General features: G+C 38.7%; 1 protein-coding gene across 1 annotated transcript in view; it reads left to right on the top strand.

Annotated features, from left to right (window-relative positions):
• The window catches only part of SLC43A1 (solute carrier family 43 member 1), a 142,121-nt gene that overhangs the window by 105,078 nt on the left and 17,120 nt on the right, over positions 1 to 19,923 (top strand). Inside the window, exons 6-9 of the mRNA XM_053692284.1 lie at positions 7,278 to 7,370; positions 9,874 to 10,007; positions 14,621 to 14,781; positions 18,725 to 18,874. Coding sequence (XP_053548259.1) covers positions 7,278 to 7,370; positions 9,874 to 10,007; positions 14,621 to 14,781; positions 18,725 to 18,874 — 538 coding nt within the window. The remainder of the gene's footprint in view (positions 1 to 7,277; positions 7,371 to 9,873; positions 10,008 to 14,620; positions 14,782 to 18,724; positions 18,875 to 19,923) is intronic.

Below are 19,923 nucleotides of genomic sequence, written 5' to 3'. Positions count from 1 at the left end.
ATTACATTTTGAGTTTAATTAGTGATAACAAATATTAATATCAGGTTTACAGGAAAAACAAGCCTGTGTTTTCTGTGTTCACATTACAGAGGGTGGACGATTGGCAAAATGCCTAGTTATCTGGCTGCAAGCCTGGTGGCAGTTTACTGCTTGCCCAGATTTTCACCACACTTGATTGGTTGCCTTCTAATTATACATGTTTAATTCTGGCTTGGATGCTGAGCTAGGCTTTGCTGCTTAATCTGGTTGGGGGTTGCTGGGCAGCCTGCGGTGGTTTGTCAGGTTAAAATGGTGCGTGATATAATAATGTTTATGCAAATGTGCTTTGCATTTTAAAGTCGTGTATTTCATATTTTATAGTCTGAGAAAACTAAAGAAACATTTAATTTCTTGATTCAATTTATTATCTTGAGCGTACAAATCGTATTAAATTGACCAAACAAATTGGTTTGGATGAGTTACATCTTTAAAGGGAAAAAATAGTCTTAACTAAAATGAACATGAGTATAGATTTCTGCATATGTGTTATAAAATATTTGATCAGGCTATATGTGGTGAGGTATGTTTGAACATATTGTAGTGTTGGTATAAATGTGTGTGTTGTGAGTTGTATATAAAATATATGTGTGTAAATATGAGGCTGTGTGTGGCTACCAGAACACCAGGCGATTTACCGGTGGGCTGCAGCAGCTGGGGCTGGCCAGCTACAATTTAAAGGGACATTAAACACTTTGAGATGATAATTTAAAATGATACATAGTATATATAAAAAACCTCTGCAATATACTTTCATTATTAATCTTGTCCCCTTTTCCTGTAATTCCATTCTGAAATTATGAGCTTTCAGTTCCTGGTAGAAATGGAAGTGCAGAACACTGTTATATTCCACACAGCCATTGGCTGCACAATCTAGTGACCTATTTATAACTGTCCCTAATTGGCCAAAGTAGAGAAGGTAACCTAAGTTACAACATGGCAGCTCTCATTGTTTTATAGACACTAAAACTTTACACTTATTTTGTCAACATTTAAACAGCTAATGAAACTTTAAAAAATCCATCTACATGTTATTCTCAGACTAGTCTTTTCTTTGAATGCATCATTCTATCTATAAATTATTTAGTGTTTAATGTCTCTTTAAGAAGGTGGTGCTGCTGGTGAGGCAGTGCAGCTGTTTCACCTCTCTGCTATACTTATTAAAGGGCCATTGTAGTAAAAAAATGACATGCTCTAGTCCGTTAAAACATGTAATTTAAAAAATAATTGACCCTGCAGTACTGTGTGTTTAACCTCTTGGTTAAACACACTGTAGAAATACCGCTCACGGTGCATTGCTGGTCATGAGCAGATAACAGCAGCACTAGTTGTACATCTGAGTTGTTCCGATCTGGACCAGCAGTGCACCGCAAATCCCGCACAGTATTTCTACTGTGTGTTTAACCCCATTGCAGAGGTTAATCACACAGTGCTCTAGGTTCTATTGTCTTAAAATAACATGCTCTAATGGATTAGAGCATGTCATTTTTCAATTATAATGGCCCTTTAAAGGGATAGTAAACCCAAAAATGTTCTTTTATGATTCAGATAGAACATACAATTTTAAACAACTTTGCAATTTAATTATATTATCAAATTTTCTTCATTCTCTTGTTATCCATTGCTGAAGGGACAGCATTGCACTACTGACAGGAAGCTGAAAATATCTATTTAGCCAATCACAAGAGACAAATGTGTGCCAATTAGCAGCGGCTCCCACTAGTGTATAATATGTGTGTATTCGTTTTTTAACAAAGGATACTAAGAGAACGAAGCACATTTGAAAATAAAAGTGAATTTAAAAGTGTCTTAAAATTGCATGCTCTATCTGAATCATGCAAGTTTAATTTTGACTTTCCTATCTCTTTAAGGTCACAAAGTATTTCCTTGTAACTTTTATTTCCTTGATCATATACTATTTTAGTTCCCTTGTTTAAATGTTTTTTTTAGTGTCTAGTCAAGTCACACTGTGAGATTGAGTGACACACTGTTTTGAGTATATTCTCCAGATCACAATATGATCCAATCAGCAGCACTAGTCACACAACTCAAATTTGCAACTAGTGTTTTTTATTCCATCCGTTTGCTTTAATCCATAAGAGCAGGGGTGTCCAACCTTTTGGCTTCCCTGGGCCACATTGGAAGAAGAAGAATTGTCTTGGGCCACACATAAAATACACTAACGCTAACGATAGCTGATAAGCTAAAAAAAAGGTCCGTGCATAATTTTCATGATATTCGCCACCCACAGATCAGCAAAAAAGTCCTTGCATATCTGTTGGAAGGGTCTTTTAAAATCGCTGAGCAGCAATCCCCATACTCCCCCCTCTCCCCCTATTTCCTTGCCATTACAGATTATGAGGTATAGGTAATAGATAACCCAGAGGTTGAATTTGTAAGAAAAACCGAAGATATAATGAATATATGTTGTATGATTAGGACGAAGCTGATGTTGAAGCAAATTACTAATTATCTGAATGTATACTTAAATTTTAGTTTTTTGTATTCATTGAATCAATTTGATTTTCTGGATTTTTTTTAACTGTATTTATATGAGACATACCTCAATAAAAGAAAGATTTAAAAAAAAAAAAAAAAAAAAAAAAAAATCGCTGAGCAGGTCCCAAGTTTGCATTAACTGATATCAAAAATGTACACATCTAAGTAATAAAACTTCATTTTTTTTAATGCTGGAATTAAAAAACTAATAATAGATAAGCAACTATATTTACTTTTATTATGAAAATTAATATGAAAATAGAAAGCCAGGTTTAATAATCAAATAAGAACACACATAGAGGCCTATTTATCAAGCCGTCAACTGCAAATACGCTGGAATTCCGCAGCGTAATTGTGGCGAGCCTGATTCAACCTCATTTATCAAAGCCTACAGACCGGCAAAACTTGAAATCTGTGACGTAACATATGATCTGCCGGTCTCAGTCCTACACAGATCGATTCTTACGTCATTACAGATGTTCCGAATACAAATTCGGCACAATCTGACAACTTTTGCAAGTTATCAAACTGCTAACAGGTACGCTCGCCACTATTCTGGCCCAGCATACCTGGTTTTCACTCCACTGCCCTGGAGGCAGCGGATGCCATAGGAATCACTGGGAGTCTGAAAGCAGAGAAAGCTTATGTTCGCTGCTGCCAGATATCCCATTGATTTATATGCTAGAATAAAAGTTACGTTTACACCTAACACCCTAACATGTACCCCGAGTCTAAACACCCCTAATCTGCCGCCCGACACCGCCGACACCTACATAAAATATTAACCCCTATTCCGCCGCTCCCCGACATCGCCGCAACCTACATAATGTTATTAACCCCTATCCCGCCGCTCCCAGACATCTCCGCAACTAAATAAAATCATTAACCCCTATTCCGCCGCTCCCGGACCCCGCCGCCACCTAAATAAATATATTAACCCCTATCCCGTCGCTCCCAGAGCCCACCGCAACTAAATACAGTTATTAACCCATAAACCCCTGGCCTCCCACATCACTACCACTTACTAAACCTATTAACCCCTAAACAGCCAGCCCCCCACATCGCCATAAACTAAATTAACCTATTAACCCCTAAACCTAACAAACCACTAACTGTACATTAAAATGACATCATCCCTATCTTCTAATAAATTTAAACTTACCTTTAGATTTAAATTAAACTATATTAAACTATTCATTAATCTACCCTATTATACTAAAATTACAATAAACTATATTAAACTATATTAAACTATTCATTCATCTACCCTAACTATTATACTAAAATTACATTAAACTACAAATTAAATTAACTGTATTATATATTTAAAAACCTAACCCTACTCAAATTATTTAAATCTACTATTAAAAATTACAAAGTTACAAAAAACTAACAACTAAGTTACACAAAATAAAAAACACAAAGTTACAAAACAAAACAAAACACTAAGTTACAAAAAAAAAATAAACACTAATTTACACAAAATGAAAAATAGATTATCAAATATTTAAACTAATTACACCTAATCTAAGAGCCCTATGAAAATAAAAAAGCCCCCCCAAAATAAAACCACCCCCAAGCCTACAATAAACTACCAATGGCCCTTAAAAGAAATCAGCTCTTTTACCTGTAAATAAAAATACAAATACCCCTCCAAAACCCAACCCCCCCCAAATAAAAATCTATCTAAAAAAACCTAAGCTTCCCATTGCCCTGAAAAGGGCATTTGGAAGGGCATTGCCCTTAAAAGGGCATTTAGCTCTTTTTCCGCCCAAAGTCCCTAATCTAAAATTAAAACCCACCCAATAAACCCTTAAAAAAACCTAACACTAACCCCCGAAGATCCACTTACAGTTTTTGAAGACCCGACATCCATCCTCAACGAAGCGGCAGAAGTCCCCAGCGAAGCCGCCAGAAGTCTTCATCCAAGCGGGCCAAAGTCTTCATCCAACTGGGCAGAAGTCTTCATCCAGACGGCATCTTCTATCTTCATCCATCCGGTGCGGAGCGGCTTCATCTTCAAGACATCCGGCGCGGAGCATCCTCTTCCGACGTCTTCTGGAACAATGAAGTTTCCCTTTAAATGACGTCATCCAAGATGGCGTCCCTTACATTCCGATTGGCTGATAGAATTCTATCAGTCAATCGGAATTAAGGTGGAAAAAATCCTATCGGCTGTTGAAATCAGCCAATAGGATTGAGCTTTCATCCTATTGGCTGTTGCAATCAGCTAATAGAATTGAGCTTGCATTCTATTGGCTGATTGGAATAGCCAATAGAATGCAAGTTCAATCCTATTGGCTGATTGGATCAGCCAATAGGATGAAAGCTCAATCCTATTGGCTGATTGCAACAGTTTTTTTAAGGGTTTATTGGGTGGGTTTTAATTTTAGATTAGGGACTCTGGGCGGAAAAAGAGCTAAATGCCCTTTTAAGGGCAATTCCCATCCAAATGCCCTTTTCAGGGCAATGGGGAGCTTAGGTTTTTTTAGATAGATTTTTAGATAGACTTTTAAGGGCCATTGGTAGTTTATTGTAGGCTAGGTGTTTTTTTATTTTGGGGGGGCTTTTTTATTTTCATAGGGCTCTTAGATTAGGTGTAATTAGTTAATTAGTAAATATTTGATAATTTATTTTTTATTTTGTGTAATTTAGAGTTTAATTTTTTTTGTAACTTAGTATTTATTTATTTTTTGTAACAGTGTTTTTTATTTTGTGTAACTTAGTTCTTAGTTTATATAACTTTGTAATTTTTAATAGTAGATTGAAATAATTTGAGTAGGGTTAGGTTTTTAAATATATAATATAGTTAATTTAATTTTAGTTTAATATAATTTTAGTATAATAGGGTAGATTAATGAATAGTTTAATGTAGTTTATTGTAATTTTAGTATAATAGTTAGGGTAGATTAATAGTTTAATGTAGTTTATTGTAATTTTAGTATAATAGTTAGGGTAGATTAATTAATAGTTTAATATAGTTTAATTTAATTCTACAGGTAAGTTTAAATTTATTATAAGATAGGGATAATGTAATTTTAATGTTAACGGGTTGTTAGGTTTAGGGGTTAATAGGTTAATTTAGTTTATGGCGATGTGGGGGGCTAGCGGTTTAGGGGTTAATAGGTTTAGTAAGTGTTAGTGATGTGGGAGGCCAGGGGTTTAGGGGTTAATACATTTATTTAGTTGCAGTGGGCTCCGGGAGCGGAGGGATAGGGGTTAATAACTTTATTAGAGTTTCGGTGGGCTCCGGGAGCGGAGGGATAGGGGTTAATACATTTAGTTAGTTGCGGCGGTGTCCGGGAGTTGCAGAATAGGGGTTAATAACTTTATTTAGTTGCGGCTGGGTCCGGGAGTGGCCGGATAGGGGTTAAACATTTTAGTATAGTGGCGGTGTTTAGTGACAGGGTATAAATAAAGCTGGGAAAAAGCTGAATAGCAGCCAGATCGATGACTGTTAGTTAACAACAGTCCGCTGCTCATCGCCCCGTACTTGGTGCGCAGCTCTTTGACAGCTTTTTTAATAAATAAGGAGAGCGTATTCAGGTCCGTGGCCGCGATGTTAGGCAATGTCAGGCGAGCGTATTGGTGCCGGCAAATGCAGCATAGTTGACGGCTTGCTAAGTAGGCCTCTTAATGTCTCCTAAATAGTATTAAACGCCTATCGTTTACTAAGGTAGGTTGAAATATTATCGATAATACGTAACATTACAACAGAGTCCTCTCACTCTTTATTAGTTAAAAAATGTTTTAAGAAACTTTACGAATTTGTGTTGGGCTGCATTCAAAGCCGACCTGGGCCGTGGGTTGGACAAGCTTGCATTAGAGCATGCATTTTTTTTTTATATAAGGACTTTTTAAAGAGACAGTCTAGTTAGAATTAAACTTTCATGATTTAGCTAGGGCATGCAATTTTAAATAACTTTCCAATTTACTTTTATCATCAAATTTGCTTTGTAGTCTTGGTATTATTTGTTAAAAGCTAAACCTAGGTAGGCTTGTATGCTAATTTCTAAGCCCTTGAAGGCCGCCTCTTATCTCAGTGCATTTTGACAGTTTTTTTACAGCTAAACAACACTAGTTCATGTGTGCCATATAGATAACGTGCTCATGCCCGTGGAGCATGAGCACTACATTATTTTCAGAAGAACTGAAATAAGGGACAGTTTGCTGAGGCTTAGATATAAGGTAATTACAGAGGTAAAACATATATTAATATAACAGTGTTGTTTATGCAAAACTGGGGGATGGGTAATAAAGGGATTATCTATATTTTTAAACAATAACAATTCTGGAGTAGACTGTCCCTTAAAGGTCACAAAGTATTTCCCTTCTAACTTTTATTTCCTAGTTCATGTACCATTTTCATTCCCTTTCTTTGAATGTTTTTCGTGTCTAGTCAAGTCACGTGACACTGTGAGACTGGGAGAGAGTAACACGCTGTGACACACTGTTTTGAATATCTTCTCCAGATCACAATATGATCCAGTCATCAGTACTAGTCACACTACTCAGATTTGCAACTAGTCTTGTGATTGGATCAGTGACAGTTAAACACAAAGTAGAGCAGGGTTGATATTCTTAAAATGACATACTCAATCATAACAATTTAGACCGCGTAATTTTTTTACTATATCACCCTATTTTTTTGCTAGACATACTTTCAGAATTATGATCTTAGACTAATTCTGTTTTGACAGTAAACACAAAGACTATATTATTAATATTATTTTCTTTTTCAGTTACCCAACATGTTTGGCAGTCTGCGCTCTACAATGATGTCTTTAATGATTGGATCTTATGCATCTTCAGCTGTTACGTTTCCTATGGTAAAGGTATGTAAACATAGCTATGCTATCGTATTGTATCTCCTTAAATGTTATTTGAAAGGACTAAAAAAAGTTCATTACAAATTCTATTTGTGGATACGTTTCCCAAATGAATTTTAAAAGTATTAATGGAACCTCAGGATCTCTCTCCGGAGCCCTGATATGAGATCTCAGGTATTAGAAAACAAAAAGTCAGGCAAAGGGCTTTAACATGTCTAAAAATGTATTTGTATGATATATATATGTACATATGTATTTATGTATTTATATGTGTATATATGTATTTGCAGACATATATACACATAAAAACACATAAATATATATGTACACATATATAGACGTATATATTTATATAAGTGCATTGGAGCCCTTTGCAGTCAAGTAGATAAAAACATGTAAAAGCATATTTATGCAAAATTCATATTTAATAAATTGTTATAATATGTATTTACTGTGAATATTTGACATTCCAATGTTCTGCACATAGCAGAATATGTTCTATGTGAAGAACATTGGAATGTGAAATATTAATATTTTCATGTCGGATTAGCACACATGAGAATTGGGTTTAGGGTGTAGGGGTTTTCCCCCACTTTTTTTTGCTCTATTGACTTCTATTGGTGAATACATGAAGGAGCACACAATATTCTAATTTCAGCTTTTTGTGCTAAAATAAAAGTAGCCCCAGCCGTTTTCATCAGTATCACTTATCTGTAAATGTGCACTGCTTCTGCCACAAGCTGTACCGTCACTGTTCAAGCTCAAAAATGCTACAGGACCAGCTATGAACAGTGTATTTTAGAGTACTTCTAGTGTACTTGTGATACATCATACACGCTTAAAGGGACATACAAGTATTTTTTTTTTCTTTGTTGTATTTTGAAATATATTAAAGGCATTATAGTGTTTTGTTTTTTTTTGTAAAATTAATGTTCCTTTACTGAGAGAATACATTTTTGTTTTTAAGCATATGAGGTATTTTACGCTCCACCAATAAAGCAGTGGGATTTCTGCTTATTAGACAGGGAACAATCAGTCCTTAAAGGGACATGAAACCTAACATTTTTTTTATGATTCAGATAAAACATTCAATTTAAAAAAAAAGAAATCCAATTTAATACTATTATCACATTTGCTTTATTGGTATCCTTTTTTTAAAGGAGCAGCAATGTACTACTGGGAGCTAGCTGGAATCACTGGGTGCGCCAATAACACGAGGCATATATGTGCAGTCACTAGTCAGCAGATAGCTCCCAGAAGTGCATTGCTGTTCATAAGCCTACCTAGGTATGTTTTATAACAAAGAATACCAAGACAAAGAAGCAAATTATGTAGTAGGAGTAAATTGTAAAGTTATTTAAAGTGAATATAAATTTTGATGCTAAAGTGCCCGGTTTTAAAAAATTCGATTAAAATCAGGAGCACTTTAATTCATCAAAATTTACATTTCACTTGTGTTGTAAAAAAATACTTACCTTTTAAACTTGACAGCCACTCTAGCTTCCCCTGGTCGTTGCAAGCCATTTCTAACCTCAGAAATGATGTATTGGTCATCCTCCAATCACGGCTTCCCCCCCCCCAGGGGAAATCAGTGTCTGATTCAACACCGTGATTGGAGGAAGCGGGATCCCTCATTTTAGACCCAGAAAGAGGCTTTGCGATGGGCGGAGGAAGCTGGAGCGACTGTCAAGATTAAAAGGTAAGTATTTTTTCACAACATGAGTGAAATGTAAATTTTGATGAATTAAAGTGCCCCTGTTTTTAATCGAATTTTTAAAAACCGGGCACTTTAGCATCAAAATGTACATTCACTTTAAAGTGTATGTTCTGTCTGAGTCATGAAAGAAAAATTGGGTTTTATCTCCCTTTAAGGTCCAGTTGTACTTCCTGCTAGCTTAAAAATCAAATTGAACAGCTTTATTAAAGAAATTTACATTATCGATAGTATTTATTATATTTGTACTCAAATAAAAATGAATAGTTTTAGAATGAGTTATATTAGTCTATGAGGCCCATTTATTAATCTCCGTATGGAGCTTGAGGGTCCGTGTTTCTGGCGAGTCTTCAGACTCGCTAGAAACAGCAGTTATGAAGCAGCGGTCTAAAGACCGCTGCTCCATAACCCTGTCCGCCTGCTCTGAGCAGGCGGACAGACATCTCCGGAATTCAACCTGATCGAGTACGATTGGGTTGATTGACACCCCCTGCTGGCGGCCTGATTGACCGCGAGTCTACAGGGGGCGGCGTTGCACCAGCAGCTCACAAGAGCTGCTGGTGCAATGCTGAATACGGAGAGCGTATTGCTCTCCGCATTCAGCGATGTCTGTCAGACCTGATCCGCACTGTCGGATCAGGTCCGACAGACATTTGATAAATATGCCTCTAAGTTGCTAAAAGGGGCTATGATTCTTTGTTGTGTTTTATACGTATTTTCTGTTTATAACATAGTACTTGTGTATTCTTCACATCAAGTGTTATTGTATTTAACAATGTCCTTTACTTCCCCTAGCTAATCTATGAAACAGGTATCTCTTTTGTGGGAATTATGCTGGGTTGGTCTGCTCTGGCCTGTCTGATTTTCCTGAATTGTCTTATAAACTGGCCCAAAGAATCCATCCCATCACCTGAAGAAACCACATTCACGTGAGTGTAGAGATCTGCAGCATATAGCTAATTATACAGTGATAACTTTCCAAATTATCTTCATTATTCAATTGTGCACAATTCTTTTTTATACAAATATCTGGAGGTACAAACTCCTACTGAGCATATGCAAAAGTTGACAGTAGTATATAGGTTTATTAGTCTCTGAATGGCCAATGGCTGTCACATGATAGAAGGGGCAGGGAAATTGAAATAAACTGAAATGTTTTAGAAAAAAAACTTCTGCTTATTTTAAATTCATATTAAGCGTTATTGCATTGTATTTTATTATCTTTTTGTTGACTATGCAATTCTACTTTTATTAATGGTAAACTAGACACTTTCAATTATGCATGTTCAAATATTTCGGGGCGTTATTTATTAAGCTGCGGATGCTGCTTCAGAGGTCCTTCACTTCAGGCGATCATAAGAACGCTGCTCCTTAACCTGTTCGCCACCTTTTAGGTGGCGGATTGAAATCAATCCAATCTTATTATTATTATTATTATAAGGTATTTGAAGAGCGCCAACAGATTCCGCAGCACTGTAAACATAACATATAGAAGATAACATTTACAGGGATCAAATGTGCAGAGAGTTGGGCTGTTGTTAGTCGGCTCCTATGAAGGTGAACTACAAACAGCTGGGTTCAAAGGCTTACATGCTATGGGGTTCAGGGGATAGCAGTGGGGATAGGAAGGTTAGTGTAGGTTGTAGGCATCCCTGAATAGTAGAGTCTTTAGGGAGCGCTTGAAGCTTTCAAAACAAGGGGAGAGTCTTTTAGAGCAAGGCAGAGAGTTCCATAACATGGGAGCCAGTCTGGAGAAGTCTTGTAAATGGGAATGTGAAGAGGTAACAAGAGTGGAGGAGAGTAGGAGATCATAAGCGGAGCAAAGGGGACGGGAGGGAGAGGATCTGGAGACAAGGTTTGAGATGTAGGGGGGAGCAGTGCAGTTGAGGGCTTTGTATGTTAGAGTGAGAATTTTGTGTTTAATCCTGGAGGCAAGAGGAAGCCAGTGAATGGATTGGCAGAGAGGTGCAGCAGATGAGGAGCAACGTGTAAGGAAGATGAAACTGGCAGAAGAATTCATTATGGATTGCAAAGGAGCAAGGCGGCAGCTAGGGAGACCAGAGAGGATGGAGTTGCATTAGTCGAGGCGGGAAAGGATGAGAGAGTAGATTAAAATCTTAGTTGTATCTTGTAAAAGGAAATGTCTAATTTTAGAGATGTTTTTATGGTGGAAGCTGCAGGCTTTAGTCAAGGACCGAATGTGAGGAGTGAAAGAAAGATCTGAGTCAAGTGTGACCCCAAGACATCGGACATGTGGGGTAGGGGTAATGATGGAGTTATCAACAGTTATAGAGAAATAGGGGGTGGAGATTTTGGAAGAAGGGGGAAAATTAGGAGCTCAGTTTTAGAGAGATTTAGCTTCAGGTACTGAGAGGACATCCAAGATGAGATATGAGAGAGACAGTTAGTGACACGGGTTAGCAAGGAAGGAGATAGGTCTGGTGAAGAGAGGTAGATTTGGGTGTCGTCGGCATACAAATGATATTGAAACCCATGGGGCTTTATTAAGGACTTTAATGATGACGTGTAGATTGAGAAGAGAAGAGGACCAAGGACAGATCCTTGTGGTACCCCAACAGAAAGAGGTAACAGGGCAGAGTATGCCACAGAGAAGGCTACACTAAAGGTAGGAAGATAGGAAGAGAAACACGAGAGAGCAGAGTTGCAGATGCTGAAGGATTGGAGGGTTTGGAGCAAAAGAGGGTGGTTGACAGTATCAAAGGCTGCAGAAAGATCAAGGAGGATAAGCAGAGAGAAGTGGATTTTGGATTTTGCTGTAAGTAGATCGTTGGTAACTTTAACAATTGCTGTCTATGTGGAGTTAAGGGGGTCAAGGAGGGAGTTTAATCTAAGGAAATGGGAAATATGTGCATAAACTAGCTTTTCAAGAAGCTTTGAGGCAAGAGGGAGTAGGGAAATTGGATGGTAGTTGGATGGGGTTGGATTGAGAGAAGGTTTTTTGAGGATAGGTGTAACCAGTTCATGTTTAAGAGATGAGGGAAATATACCAGTGCTGAGGGAGAGGTTGAAGAAGAGAGGGAAGAAGTAGCTGTGAGGGTATGGGGTCGAGGGGACAGGTAGTGAGGTGAAAGGACAGTACAAGGGCAGAAACTTCTTCCTCTGTAACAGGGGCAAAATAGCTAAGTTTATGGCTATTTATGTTGAGAGCTTATTTCATTTCTAATGGAGTCGATTTTGTTGTTGATGTAGCTGGCAAAATCTGGAGCTGAGAGAGAAGTTATAGTTGGAGGTGGGGTGGGCTGGGAAGAGTATTGAACATGAAGAACAGACGTTTTGGGTTTGAAGAAAGAGTAGAGATAAGTGTAGATAAGTAATGTTGCTTATATAGATGAAGGGCAGAATAGTAAGAGTTCAGGATTCATTTATAGTGAAGAAAGTCAGCTGAATTCCCAGATTTTCTCCAGTGTTGCTCAGCAGTACGGGAACATCTGCGTAGGTACCGTGTCAGGGGAGTATGCCAGGGCTGAGGATGAATGTATGGTTTCTGAGCTATGGTATGTGGGGTCAGATTGTCAAGGACCGATGTAAGGGTGGAGTTATAGTGGCAGATAGATTTATTAGAAGACCAGCAGCATTGTGGATTCAATTCAAAGATTCATTTTTATTCCAGCATAGAGGGAACAAGTAATGACCACGTTTCGGGCCTTCTGCCCTTAGTCATGACATGACTGAGGGCAGAAGGCCCGAAACTTGGTCATTACTTGTTCCTTCTATGCTGGAATAAAATTGAATCTTTGAATTGAATCCACAGTGCTGCTGGTCTTCTATTTTTATATTGATTTTTGGGGCTGCAGGCCCCTGCAGCATGCACGTGAGTAAAGAAGGAAAGTGCTGGACAGTGTGATTGATTGTTTGTAGATAGATTCATTAGGGCAAGAAAAGGAGGGGATGGAAGAGAGGAGAGGTTCGAGAGAGCTAGGGATCTGTTGCTGATCTAGTGACTTGATTCTTCTGTGAATTTTGGTATGAGGGGTGGAAGGAGGGACAGTTGTTAGGAGGGAGGTGATGTTACAAGTGAGGAGATGATGGTCAGAAAGAGGAAAAGGGAGTTGTTGAAGTTTGAGGTAGTTCATCGATAGCTGAAGATCAGATCAAGGGAGTGGCCATCTTTGTGAGTAGGAGAGTCAGTCCGTTGAGACAGGCCAAAAGAGTAAGTGAGTTGTAGAAGTTGTTTTGCAGAGGAGGCGGTGGGATTGTCAAGAGGGATGTTGAAGTCACCAATAATGAGGGCAGAGGTGTCTGAGGAAAGGAAATAAGGTAGCCAGGCAGCAAAGTGATCTAGAAATAAAGTTGAGGAGCCAGGGGGGCGGTATATGACAGCAACGTGTATAGAAAGGGGAGAGAATAAGCGAATCGTGTCTTTCGAATTAATAAAATGTGAGGGAAGAGAAGGGCTGTATTTGTTAAAAGGTGCAGCGAGAGGAAAGTAAAATACCAACCCCACCTCCATGTCTATTGCTAGACCTAGGAGTGTGGCTGAAGTGAAGACCCACATGCGACAGTGCAGCAGCGGAAACTATCTGAAGGAGAGAGCCAGGTTTCTGTGAAAACCAGAAGATTGAGAGAGCGGGAGATAAAGAGGTCATGGATAGAAGTGAGCTTGTTGCAAACAGAGCGAGCGTTCCAGAGTGCACTAGTGAAGGAGGTGGTGGCTTTAGATGCAAGAGGAATGAGATTAAAGTTATCAGAGTTTTGTTTGTGAAGTCTATTGTAAGGTACACATGAGTGTGCAAGGCTAAGAAGTTGTTGGGGACCAGGATTAGGGGAGATGTCACCAGCAGCTAGTAAGAGGGAGAGTGACATGAGATGAGATGCAGATTTGCAGTAGCGAGACTGTATGAAGTTCATGAATAGAAAAGTAAGGTGAAGTTAAGAGAGATGGGCTAATTGACAGTGCAGGTGGTGAGGGGGAATGAGTAATTGAATAAAGTATTTTGTTATAGAGACAAAAGGTGACAAAAAGGAATATGAAGATATTGAGCATTTTTACAAAATATTCAAGCAGTGGATAAAACACAGTATTACAACAGAACTTGCCTTGTCCCTTGTCCAATCCTTGTTCAATTCAAATCTGAAAAGATTGGGATGATTGACAGCCCCTGCTAGCGGCCGATTGGGCAGGGGGCAGCATTGCACAAGCAATTCACCAGAAATGCTTGTGCAATATTATACACTGTCCGCATTTAGCCATGTTGAGGGGACATGATTCGCTATAGGGAATCATGTCCTCTCGATTTATGATAAATCCACCCCATTGTCTTTTCTGCTGTGACAGATATAAATAAGCTTCTAATCTAATCAAGCAATGAAATGTGCTGCAGGATAAGAGTTCTTAGTGCAGAGAAATAGAAAACAGTTTTCAGATTTAAATTACACGAGAAGTAGGCAAAGTAGATATAAGTACACTACAAAGTTACTTTACTTAATTAAACATTTTCTGCAGATTTAAATTGTAGTGTAATCTCACAGGATTTTTTTTCAAACGTTTTCTCTCACTCTCATGCTCTCTTATGATGCACAGGAAGAAGGTCACTCTGCAGACTCTTGCACTAGATCACAAAGTCACTGGAGACCAGTTTTACACACACGTAACCACTGTTGGTCAAAGATTAAGCCGCAAAGGAGACGCTGATGGCGAAAAATTGTCCAATGACAATCTCACAAAGCCAGACAAGAAAAGTGGTGAGTGTTATGCTAGGAATTCTGTTGAAGAGTCATGGTAGAATCAGTTATTACTAATTATTTATAGAGCACCAGATATTTAGAGTAAGGCGGTACAAATATATAGGTTTTATAAAGTTTTCCCACTGTTGCTTAAAGGGACAGTAAACTCCAAGATTTTGTTTCATGACTTGGATAGAACATTTAAATAACTTTTCAATTTACTTCTATTATGAAATTTGAAGTGAATTTAAAATTGTCTTAAAATTACATGCTCTATCGGAATCATGCAAGTTTAATTTAGACTTTCCTATCCCTTTAAAGTGACACTAAACCAATTTTTTTCTTTCATGGTTCAGATAGAGCATGCAATTTTAAGCAACTTTCTAATTTACTCCTATTATCTATTTTTCTTCGTTCTCTTGCTATCTTTATTTGAAAAGCAGGAATGTAAAGCTTAGGAGCCGGTCCATTTTTGGTTCAGAATATTGGGTAGCGTTTGCTTATTTAGTTTACTGCTTTTCAAATAAAGATAGTAAAAGAACAAAGAAAATTGATAATAGGAGTAAATTAGAAAAAAATTGGGTTTAGTATTTCTTTAAGTGAAAAATTGACACATAAAGCCAGTGTTTCAAAAAGTAATAGTTTATACAGCAATGACACAACCAAAGGCACTTTGATGTATAACAAGTTAGAGCAAACCAAAATAATGGTATAAACCGAGATAAAGCATTAATACCAAAGGTTGTAGAGTATATATTTCTAACTTCCTTAGCAGTATTTCTAAAATGTGTTCACCAGCTTTCTGGGTGAAAAAAATTAAATTGCTAAAATGACCCCTTAGGTGAACAGCTTGAACAAATATGGCAAACACAAGTGTATTTATGGCATTACGCTGTGTTTTATGATATTTTTACTTTGTGTCTTAATTTAGAATTGGTTCTACAGAATTAGGCTTAATTTATACATCGTCCTTCTGTTACACTCAAGGTTTGTAACTGTAATGTAAATCTGCTGCAGTGACATTGACAAGGATCGTAACTGAAAACAAGTGGTAAAATAATTAAAGGTGGAGCCGCCTCCCTGCTAGGGATGCCAGCTGTGCTCTATCAATTATTGGATGTCCTATAGGTGATTGGGCATGTGTGGTAGGTGGGGGCCACACAATGTCCCCCCAAAATCTCAACCTTAGCCCCACCCTTGATCCCATCATGTATGTTTTACCAACTGAGCAGACGTTTTATCCCCTTGGTTGCCAGTAACACACAGGAGCACACACAGAGCAATGATTTTCCATCCCATGGCTGCAAGTAACGCATAATAGAAAATGCATAGTACTTTTTTTAGCCATATTTGTTAAACATAGAGGCATAGGAAACCCTTTATAAATTAGCTGATAGGGGACTATAAAAAATACTGGATATTTCTACTTTTCAACCATCATAAAGTCTATTATCAAAATTACATGCAACCACACCTAGATCCAGACAGTATCCCCTGGAGCTGTGAACCCAGAACAACAGCATCTTCTACCCATTTTGGGTCAATAATGGGAGTGAGAGAACTCTGAGACGTAACATGGGGATATTTAAGACAAGAGGGAATAGACAACCTTTAGAACACCATGGGGACCATTTATCAAGCTCCGGATAGAGCTTGAGGGCCCGTGTTTCTGGCGAGCCTGCAGGCTTGCCAGAAACAGCAGTTATGAAGCAGCGGTCTAAAGACTGCTGCTCCATATCCCTGTCCGCCTGCTCATTCGCCACAATTCAACCCGATCAAGTACGATCGGTTTGATTGACACCTCCCTGCTGGTGGCGAGTCTGCAGGGGGCGGTGTTGCACCAGCAGCTCTTGTGAGCTGCTGGTGCAATGCTGAATACGAAGAGCGTATTGCTCTCCGCATCCAGCGAGGTCTGGCTCACATAATCCGCACTGTCGGATCAGGTCCGCCAGACCTTTGATAAATATCCCCCTATGGGTTATTCAAATACTGTATTTAAAAAGAAGAATGGTTATGATATTTTTTGTTTTACGGGTGCAAGGGATAGTCTCTCTGCAACGATAGATTGACATGGAACGTCTGAAAAATATGAGATATAGATATAAAGGATTCGGCTTAAGATTGGGGCTCCTATTATTTATCAGCGGATGCTGCTTCAGAGCCCCATCATTTCAGGCTCATCTGAGACAGAAGTTAAGAAGCAGCGATTGTAATGTGGCGGACTGAAATCATCCCGATCCAATTGGGATGATTGATGGCCCCTGCTAGTGGCCAATTGGCCGCCTGGGAGCAGGGGCGGCATTGCACAAGCTGAAATGCTTGTGCAATGTTAAATGCCGACAGGGGGTGGCATTTAGCGAAGTCGAACGCACATGATTCGCTACAGCGAATCATGTCCGCTCAACCATTGTTAAATCTACCCATTGATCTACACAAACTTAAAAATGCAGTTGCTAGTATATTTTGTGTTAGTCAATTCTCTAAAAGGTATAGGAAAGTCAAAATTAAACATGCAAGAATCAGATATATGACATTCAGAGTATGTGATTTTCAGACACTTTTAATTTAAAATCACTTCTATTTTCAAATGTACTTTATTCTTTTGGCATCCATAGTTGAAAATCAATACACACATATCCTACACTAGTGGGAGATGGGTGCCTGCACACATTTGTCTATTGTGATTGGCTAACTAGAAGTGTTCAGCTCAATACCACTAGTGCAATGCTGTTCCTTCAGCAAAGGATATCAAGAAAATGAAGCATATTTGATAATAAAATTACATTTGAAAGTTGTTTAAAATTGTATGTTCCATCTGAATCATGAATGAAATATTTGGGGTATCCTGTCCTTTTCGGGATGTTAACTGTTATTTATAGTGGTTGCATAATCTTTTTATTTAAAGATCCTGATAATTGAGAGGATTTTTGTTCATGTCTTTATATCAATGGTATTCTATAAATCTTTTCTTTTTCGCAAACACATTCTCACCAATGCACTAATGATGAAAGAGTTTTGACATGAAGCTGTCCGGATAAGTAATATGACAAATCAACAAAGATAGGGTTAACTCAGGTGGTGTAGCCAATGAGTGTGATTTTAGAACATGGGATGGGATCAAATTATGTCTATGAAACAGGCTTATACAGTCAAAGGGGTATATTTAGGGGTCGATTTATCAAAGGCTTTCGCCAGCCTTTGAGCCCCTACGGCTGCAGGTTCTCACACGAGAACCTGCATGCCGTATTTAACAAGCAGCGGTCATCAGACCTCTTCGCTACTTCTTGCTTGGCGCAATTCAATCACCCCGGTCTTCTCTGAGCAGGGAGATTGACAGCTCCTGCCGGTGCGTGATTGGCTGTGCGCGGGCAGGGGGTGGGATTGCACGCAAGTGCAAAATAGCACTCGTGTGCAATGCTGAATTCCTCCAGGAGAATTCAAACCGCCAGAGGCGAGCTGCGGCAGACAGGGGCGCGTATATGCGCCTCTGTCCGCCTCAGCTTGATAAGTCGACCCCTTAACATAGTGCGAGCGGACATGATACAATGTAGCGTATCATGACCGCTGCACATAGATAAATGCCGACAGCATACGCTGTCGACATTTATCATTGCACCAGCAGTTCTTGTGAACTGCTGGTGCAATGCCGCCCCCTGCAGATTTGCGGCCAATCTGTCGCTAGCAGAGGGTGTCAATCAACCCGAACGTATTCGAGCAGGCGGACAAGTTATGGAACAACGGTCTTTAGACCTGAAGGCTCACTGGAAACAAGGGGCATCACGCTCCATAGGGAGCTTGATAAACTGGCTCCAAAGTGTTCTAGACAGGGGCACTACTCTGTCTGTTTTATGTTTTTTTTAGTGTTGTACCCAGTTCTGAAAAAAAGCCAATGTTTGAAGCTTGCTGTGTTCTTGGATTTACGCTAATCAATTATCTTTTTTGTTTTTCATTTATGCCCTAGGTTCCTCTTTATCATTTTTGCAAAGCGCACGTTCCCCTATATTCCTTTTCTCACTAATTACAATGATGATGACACAGCTTCGTTTAATTTTCTTCATGGCCGCTATGAATAGGATGGTGGAATTTCTAGTGACAGGTGGTGACGAGCATGGTGAGATTTTTTTTGTTTTTTTATAGACTAAAAGGTCATCTTGGGAAATAAAAAAAAATGTAAAGTACAGATGCCCAGAAGCTCTGATTGTTAGATGTACATTATGATAATGTTTTGGGGACATTATACACAATAGCAAACCTCTGCTTTCTGACATCAGAACAATTTCTATCCCGCCATTTAAATCCAATGTACACAAACAAAAGCCATTTTATTCCCTCGCTTCACACACAATATTTTCACTGATATGCCAACATATTTTCTCGTAACGCACTCATTACTTCCTGTCATGAGATTAACACACTGGGACTTATTCCAGTCTTGCAGCACTTATCAAATGGGTTAACGCGGTCCAATAAACCATTTTAACATTTTGCTCCATTACAATCCTTATGCCATTTTTGAACAATAAATAGCTTTGAACTTGTCACGTACTTTGAAACACAAAACTACCCATATTCCATTTCTCCCAAAAAACCTAAACACATGAATTTTTTTTTTACATCAGAATAACATAAAACGAGAAATAAAAAATGATCCCCCGTACTTTGATTGGCTAAGAAGGGAAAGGGCACAATTTTGACACTCAGGCCTAGATTTGGAGTTTGGCGGTAGATGGGCTGTTAACGCTCCGCAGGCTTTTTTCTGGCCGCACCATAAAATTAACTCTGGTATCGAGAGTTCAAAAAAATGCTGCGTTAGGCTCCAAAAAAGGAGCGTAGAGCATTTTTACCGCAAATGCAACTCTCGATACCAGAGTTGCTTACGGACGCGGCCAGCCTCAAAAACGTGCTCGTGCACGATTCTCCCATAGGAAACAATGGGGCTGTTTGAGCTGTAAAAAAACCTAACACCTGCAAAAAAGCAGCGTTCAGCTCCTAACGCAGCCCCATTGTTTCCTATGGGGAAACACTTCCTACGTCTGCACCTAACACCCTAACATGTACCCCGAGTCTAAACACCCCTAACCTTACACTTATTAACCCCTAATCTGCCGCCCCCGCTATCGCTGACCCCTGCATATTATTTTTAACCCCTAATCTTCCGCT

This window comes from Bombina bombina, chromosome 9 (genome assembly GCF_027579735.1).
Source record: "Bombina bombina isolate aBomBom1 chromosome 9, aBomBom1.pri, whole genome shotgun sequence".
Taxonomy (NCBI): Eukaryota; Metazoa; Chordata; class Amphibia; order Anura; family Bombinatoridae; genus Bombina; species Bombina bombina.
This window is presented reverse-complemented; position numbering and strand designations above follow the sequence as displayed.